Below are 8,002 nucleotides of genomic sequence, written 5' to 3' on the forward strand. Positions count from 1 at the left end.
AAATTAGTTTGGTGTCGATTTCTTCCGAACTGTCCAGGCGCGCAGATGCGCAGCGACAGAAAGGCGAGCGAGCAAAACCACAATATTTTACTCTGCGTCGAGATCTGCGAATGACCAATGGGATTGGACGTGAGAAGGACGAGCGACTTGACCAATCTTGGAGCGGAGGCAGACATGCACTGATGGCACGGCACGGCAGCCATCTGTGCTTTGCTGCTGCCTCCGGCCTTTTCCTGCCAGGGTATCGTTGCTTTACAGGAAACCAACACAAGAAACTTGCACATTTCCATGACGTAGTTTCTCTCACTATACTAGAGCAAGCACTGTATTACCGCATGTTTAACAGGGCCACGCCACCCATTTCGTTTATGGATTATGTCTGATTTAGTCTGTTTGGACGGCCGCCGAGACAAGGCTCTGGTCATTTTCAGGTGTGCCCAATGCCACCACTCATTTGATCCGTTGTTGGCCGTTTTTTTATTTTACAAAATATCATCCTTTTGCCCATTCATTATAAATGGTAGAAAATAATAGCAAATAAATTCATGCCCCTCCGGTTGTGCAATCATGTTCCGGTTGAGCATGAGGAGCAAACAGATAAGAAAAAATAACAAATGAATGCAAATAAACTCGCCGCCGCTAGTCGTGGCAAACGATTGTGCGAGGGCACTCCGGTTGAGCATGACGAGCAAATAGAAAGGAAATAATAGTAAGTTCACCGACGCCGGTCGTGGAAAACGCTTGTCGGAGCTCGTTCCGGCTGAGCATAAGGAGGGCTTGCTGCAAGAGTGTGGCGATGAGGGCATCCGCATCATCATTTGATTGCATGGCCGCTACCTTTCCCGTGCCCCCCTGGCGTTTGGCTGCAGTGGGCTTCTACCCGCCGCTTCAACGCAGCATTTCTTCACCGCCCCCCCCCCCCTTCCTGCTCTCGACGTTCAATCCTTTGTGCCATCGTGAGCTCGGCCTTGGGCTTGCGGTGGCTGTGGAGAGGGTGAGCGCGGTGGGAGGTGCTCCAGCCATGGTTTCCTAGGGCAGAACTGGAAGTGGAGTGGAGTGGACTAATATTGGGTCACCGACTGACGGGTCAAGGTGAGTAGGACAGGAGACACATTCGCGTTGTGTCCACGCTGACGCAAAGTCAGCCTCGGACAGAAAAGTGGACAACCCAATTAATGTGTTGCCGCGTTTTTTATCAGCGTCGACCCATTCATGGATGTCGAGTATAGTTGGGCATGGGCATCCCGGCCCAAAAATCCTGGGTTGGGCCAAGATTGTATGTCGGTCGGGCTCGGGCCGAGATTTTAAGCCCGATGGTCGGGTCGATCCGGGCTTTGCGTCGACGTAAAGCATGATTAAGTCGTAGTCGAGCTAGGCCGCTCAGGCTGGGCCAAGCTTTTTCGAACTTTGGGTCGGGCTAGGGGGCCCAAATTTTTAGGCCCGGCAGTCCGACCAGGCTAGGCTTAATCCAAGATTTTCTTCCTCGAACTTATTTTGGCCCAGGCTGAAGCCTACCGGGCCTGAGTTTTGCTCATGTATAATGTCGAGTGATAGGATCGATCTCTACGGTGTTGGCTTGAATCGTTGTCCATAATACATTTGTTCAGTTCAAAACTTTAGATATTGTTTGTGTATACTTTTCTAGTCTAACAATTGTTGTATATTACATGTTCTTTATAAAACGTGTTTGGTGTTTTTTTAAACTAACTAAGGTGAACTATCCCATGGTACCAAGTTTGTCAGAACATGACCATTTTTTCTACTACTCCATCAGTGAAGGGTTGATGTACGTGTAGGGCTGTCAGTATCACACATTTTTTTCGTTTACAGCATTTGTATAAGACGTATAGTACATGTACGTCTCTGTCATGCTCTCTTGGGTCTCGGCAGGCTTGCTTTGCTAGGCTACACTCTAGCTGTATATGCGTGTGACAGTACATTGTGCAATACTACTGCTACTGCGTGCGTCTGGCCGAAAATAAGAAGGAAATTTCACACGACAAAGATCATTATTTTCTACACTAGTTATAAGGTAAATTCAGTATTCCAAGGCTAATGAAAATTTCATTCTACTCAAATTTGACTCGTTTACTACTCGGACCAAAGCTTTGACCCCCGAATCTCGATGCAGCGCTTACCATTCTACTACTATCCTTTTACAAACAAGCTGCTGGCAAGCAGGGCAAAATCTAGGTCTTGGGGAGATAAAGATATGACTTGTCAGATTATTTTTACCAAGTAAAGAAATGACTCTTGACCATTCCTCAGTGTGTGAAAACTAGGACCCACGATAGTAGCAAGCACTAGCTAATTAGGAGTTGGAACTTGAACCTCAGATAGCTGCGTCGGCAGTGACGCTAAATAATCTCATTAGGCCATGACTAATCAACTACTTCCCTTGCTAGAGGGACCAGGTAACACGCACACAGCACAACGTCTGAAAAAACCCTGCGGTTCTCGAATGCCCTAGGGTGCCTATATTTGTAACATACTTTTAGAAAAGCTGTCGCGCAACTGCGAATAGATTATTAGTTTGTTCTCGTTCCATGAAATCTCATTAGTCGATGGCGTATAATTTAGTCTAGGGGGCGTACTTTCGTCGCTGGGAAGCCCAAATTAATATAGACATGGTAATAATATTTTCCAGCGTATCTCCTGAACCGTATAATATTGTGATCACATTGTTTTCCACGCCCGTCACTATTGCCCACGATCGTCATGCCGCTACTTGAAAATATTTAATTTTCCTGAATTATTTTAATCACGCTGGCGTCGATCTAGGTCGCGAGCGTCCAAAACCCTAGATCAAACACAATGCGGCGGCAAGACAGCCATAAACCCAAGCTTATATTTCATGCATTTCATGATACAAAATAAGCACAGGTTCAATTTAGATGTGCAAGAAGCAATATTTGGGGAATGATTATTTGTGATTTGTTAACATCATGTCAGCTAAAACGAGGCAGAGACACTAGAGACGCACAAATACAAAGTACAAACTCAGAAAAAGCCTCCAGCACAGCAGCAGCAGGCAGCACCATCTCTCTCTTTGATCCACTGTCTTTCTCTCCCTACCACCATCCCCTCCGTCCATGCATCCATCCCTTTCCAAGCTTTTTTTGTACTTTTTCCCAGCCTCCATCCATCCATCCATTCATCCGTCCCCTACAAAAGGTGAATGAAAGGCCAGGCAAGTCCCTGGGCGTAGTCCTTCTCAATCCCTCACACACATGTCCTCTGAATTGAAGCGCACCTAGCTAGGTAGTGTAGCTACCCTTTCGTCCTCCCGTTTCTCCTTGGTACTGGAAGCTGCGCTCGGCCTCTCAACCCCTAAAAAAAGAACAATCCCAACCCCAAACGGGCAAAAAAATGATAGGGGAGTGGAAGTGGAGTGGATGCAGCAGCTAGCTCCAAATCACCAAAGGGAAAGGAATCCTCCTCTACCTCTTGCTCTTCCTCTTCTTCTTCCCTTGCAACTGTATTGGAGTAGCAGCACTACCATTGCCACCCACTTTCTTCTCTACCACTACAGTCTACAACAAGTGTTGGTAAAATTAAAAGTGAGTGAACAGTGGTGGGAGAGGGGGTGGTGAGGTGAGGTGGTTCTCCCTCTGGGCAATTATTGCCACCTTTGGAGTTTGGAGTCCTCCAATAGGAGTCTCCTCCTGTGTTGTCTGCAACTACTGTCCCTCCTCCTCCTCCTCCTCCTGCTTCCTCTCTCTGCCCATTCCGACTCTGCTACGAGTAGAGTAGCTCTTCTCCCTCGGGGTTGGTGCGTGCTCTTCTTCACACCCTCCCTCCATCGTCTTCCTCGCTTTAAAGCTCAAAACCACTGCAGCAAGCAAGGAAGCAAGCTTCGTCCCTCCCCGTCCCCGGTGGGTGTGGTTTGGCTCCTGGAGTTCTTAATTGCATGCTCCGATCTCTCCCTATCCGTTCTGCTACCTAGCTCCGTCGATCCCACTTTTTTCCTGTCCTGCCGAAGCTTTTGCTTCCAATCAACCCTTGTTGCTGGTGTTTGTGTGTGACTGTTCTTCTTCTTGGGCGAGGAGAGATCGAGAAGGGTGAGCAGTTCTTGTCCGCGGCGACGAGCCGTTACTGTTTATGTACTAGCATGAAAACCCTTTTTAACCCGCCATTTCTTTGATCGTCTAGGGTCGCACAAGCTCCCCCGGCGCAGGCAAGCAATTCTTGGAGTCGTTCCCGCGCGCGTGTGTTTTGTCATGGACTGGGAGCCCAAGATGCCTTCGTGGGACCTCGGCACGGTGGTCGGGCCGAGCGGTGGTGGTGGTGGAGGCGGCGCGCTGGACCTCAAGCTCGGCGCGCCGACGAGCTGGAGGCCGGTCCCGGCGGTGGCAGCGCCGGTGCAGCAGCCGGTTTCGTCGGCGCCGGCGAAGAGGGCGCGGTCGGGGCAGGGCGCGCAGCAGGCCGTCCCGCCGTGCTCCGTCCAGGGCTGCACGGCCGACCTGTCCCGCGTCCGCGAGTACCACCGCCGGCACAAGGTCTGCGAGGCGCACTCCAAGACGCCCGTCGTCTCCGTCAACGGCCAGCAGCAGCGCTTCTGCCAGCAGTGCAGCAGGTACACCGACTGCCCCATTAGCCGACCGTGCATTCTCTATTAGTTTCCTCAACATTTCTATTACTGTTCAGCAAGATTATTCCACGAATTTCCGAATTCCTGAAGCGTTCGACGCGTTCCGGTTGGAAATTTCCCCGTGATTTACCGGAACAGCACGCGTTAATTTAGGGCGGCCGTTTAAAAACCCCAGCTTCGCCGAACAAGCATTCGGTGTCAGTCGGAGCAGTTCCATGTCCCTTTGCCATCATGGTTTTGTTTGGCGCCTGCAATTAATTACTTAACCGATGTGCCTACTCACCTGTTTCCCACCCACAGTGGACTGTGAAATCAGCCTCGCAAGCACTGTACTATGTTCAATCAACCTCACCTAATTATAAATTTTCTGTGATCAAGATGCAGCTTTCTGATGACAAGCACTGTATATTCAATCAACTTCACCTAATTAAAGAGCTCAGAAAAACTTGGCCTGACTAAAGTTTGGTTTTCAGAAGTAAAACGAATTCGGGAAACCAGTAAGAGTGATTAGTTAGTAATATTGACAACACACAAAAAGTTGATGGATCAATTCTTGGGCAGCTCCTATAGACCACCTGGTCCCGAATGGCTCAACGTCTGTCTCAAGGAGACAAGCACACACGCTCCACCATTAAGCTGCTCTGCTACGGCCCAACCTGGCCGGGTGTCCCTACCTCGCACGCAGAACAGCAGGGCTCACACGCCGGAACTCGGCCTTTCAGGTCGTCGTTCTCATGGGCGTCGCACTCACCAATTCCTCCTCTTCATCGTCCTCGGCGGCTGCGTCCCTGTCTCCACCGCTCCCTGTCGCCGCCGCTCTTGTCGTGACGCGTCCCCACGCTTTCCACATTCGGAGGGTTTTACCAGAGAGAAATTTTCATGCCATGCTTGTTCTAGAAGACAGGGATCTGCACGGTCAACACCACCATCTAGCCGTATAGTTAACAGTTTCAGATTGTGCCGTGGAGGCTACGAGTAGCGATTATGCTCGTGCCTAACTCGTGCTCAGAGGAGCCTGGAAAATCTAGCACTACTATATGCTCTGGTAGATCTGTGGCATGTGGTTAGAGCATCTAATCAGATCGGTGTGACGCCAACAGTCTTTTCTTTTTAGCAGCATTTTCTGAAACCATAGTGTTTCACGCAGAATTTGGTGAATTCAGGTTCAGGACTTGTATTCTGGGAAAATCCTTGTTGTGACTGGAGGAAACTGTTGTTTTGCAGGTTTCATCTGCTCGGGGAGTTTGACGAGGCGAAGAGAAGCTGCAGGAAGCGGCTCGATGGCCACAACCGCCGCCGCCGGAAGCCGCAGCCGGATCCCCTCAACCCTGCAAGCATGTTCTCCAATCACCATGGTAATCCACCAATCCACCTTTTTTCCATGAGAATGTGTTACCAATCACATGAAAAATAAGCTTGAAGAGTAGGAAGTGGTTGATTTAATCTTGGGAGAGCTGACAGCGGCACTGAGATGGAAAGCTGAGATTTCGCGACTCCCATTTTGTCGGAAACCAGAGCAAAATGTGATGGGCAGCTTGATCCATCATGGTCTCTTCTTCATCTTAGTCTGAACTTGCATCTCCTTTCTGTTATTTTAGACTTCTTCTCCTCCCATCAGTTGACTGCATGTCAGTGCCAGTACTATCCAGAAAAACACTTCACACGTGTCTTTTCTCCTCTCATGTGCAAAAAGTTTTTTTTTCCTTTGCAAAGATGATGGGAACATGAAGTATGACTACTAGAAGTCTTAACCATAATGATGGTGCAAAGACCAAAATAGACTTGGACTGTCATTTCCAGGAAATTCATGTGGGATCAAAAGCAAGAGAATATGTTAGCCTGAAGTTTCTTCTGAACTTTGAAACAGCCGGACCTATGCGAAACCACTTTATAATTTTGACACTGAATGAAACACCAATCACATGAACATGATACTACCAGTCTACTAAGAAAATACTACCACTCCTATACAAGCTATACTTGTGAAGAATTTTACTTAAAATTTATGTTACAGTTATTACCCTACAAAAATATGTTCAATTGAGTAGCAGGGTAGATAGATACACATGGAATTCGCAGCTAGGCTATGTAACGTATTCTCTTCTGTGTATCAGTTGGTCCACATACATAACTGTCATGCAGGTTTGCAACACTGATGGTTCAACTAACTGTTTTGCTTTCTATCGTTTTCAATGAGCAGGAGCAGCAAGATTTTCGTCGTACCCGCAAATCTTCTCCACTACATCCATGGCGGAGCCCAAGTGGCCTGGCAGCATCGCCATCAAGACGGAGGCCGACGCGTTCCACGAGCAGTACTACTCGGCCTTCCACCTCAATGGCGGCGCCTCCCTCTTCCACGGCAAGGCGACCGAGAGGAAGCACTTTCCCTTCCTGACCGACCACGGCGAGACGGCAGGATTCGGCTGCCAGCAGCCCTTCACCATCACCCATTCCTCGGAAAGCAGCAGCAACAGCAGCAGGCACAGCAACGGCAAGACGATGTTCGCCCATGACGGGGGACCAGATCACAGCTGTGCTCTCTCTCTTCTGTCAGACAACCCAACTCCGGCGCAGATAATGATCCCCGCCGAGGCGCAACATCTCGGTGGCGGCGGTGGCATAGCGATGCAGTTCAGCGGCGGTGGCAGGGTGGCACGGCTGCCCAACGACAGCGACGTCTCTCTCACCGGCCTGTCTTATGTGAGTTTGGGAAACAAGGGCGCGCCCATCTTGCCTACATCTACCAGATCACAACACGCTGCTACTGATACCGCTGCTGTTACTACCAGCTCAGCTGCAGCACAGCTACAACAATACCATGGCTACTACCACCAAGTGAGTGCTGATCAGGGGAACTCAGCTGCAGGTTCCATGCATGCCCTTCCCTTCTCGTCATGGTAGTTGTCTCCTGATCAACCAGATCCTAGGCAGTCGGTGTTGGTCATCACTTACCAAATATGCACTCCCTGATAATAGTAATCCTGATGATGATCCTCAAAATTTCACCAAGATACTGCCCATTTCCAACTTTTCCTGATACTTCTAACTTATGGAAAATCCCCTCTACTTATGATTCAGAATTGCATTTACAATTCTATTCTGTATTGGTTGGTTTGTTCATTTTGGCCATGCACTTGCTTGGTAGGGCTACATCAGTGGAAGCAGCAAGACTTAATTGTACTGAACAGTCAGATTCATTAGCATTACGTGATGAATGTCATTGATTATTCTAATTATGTGCAGCTGCTTGTTTCTCGCACGTTGTTTATACATTTGTAGAGTCGTAGAGATATTGTTCAGGCTCAGTAGTTGCATTATCAGGGCCGGTCCATAGATTTCGGGGGCCTATGGGCGAGCCGGCACCAATGACCCCTCGTTCGTTGTGGCTAAGCTTTTCTACTGCAGGGGGCG

At 49.0% G+C, this 8,002-nt stretch overlaps 1 protein-coding gene across 1 annotated transcript; it reads left to right on the top strand.

Annotated features, from left to right (window-relative positions):
• Positions 1-3,216: 3,216 nt before the first annotated feature.
• On the top strand, positions 3,217-7,737 carry LOC124667074 (squamosa promoter-binding-like protein 2). The gene is made up of 4 exons (XM_047204400.1): positions 3,217-4,061; positions 4,153-4,576; positions 5,816-5,946; positions 6,789-7,737. The coding sequence occupies exons 2-4, from the start codon at positions 4,221-4,223 to the stop codon at positions 7,490-7,492; spliced, it is 1,191 nt and encodes a 396-aa protein (XP_047060356.1). The 5' UTR covers positions 3,217-4,061; positions 4,153-4,220; the 3' UTR covers positions 7,493-7,737.
• The last annotated feature ends 265 nt before the right edge of the window (positions 7,738-8,002 follow it).

The sequence above is a fragment of the Lolium rigidum genome, chromosome 6 (genome assembly GCF_022539505.1).
Source record: "Lolium rigidum isolate FL_2022 chromosome 6, APGP_CSIRO_Lrig_0.1, whole genome shotgun sequence".
Taxonomy (NCBI): Eukaryota; Viridiplantae; Streptophyta; class Magnoliopsida; order Poales; family Poaceae; genus Lolium; species Lolium rigidum.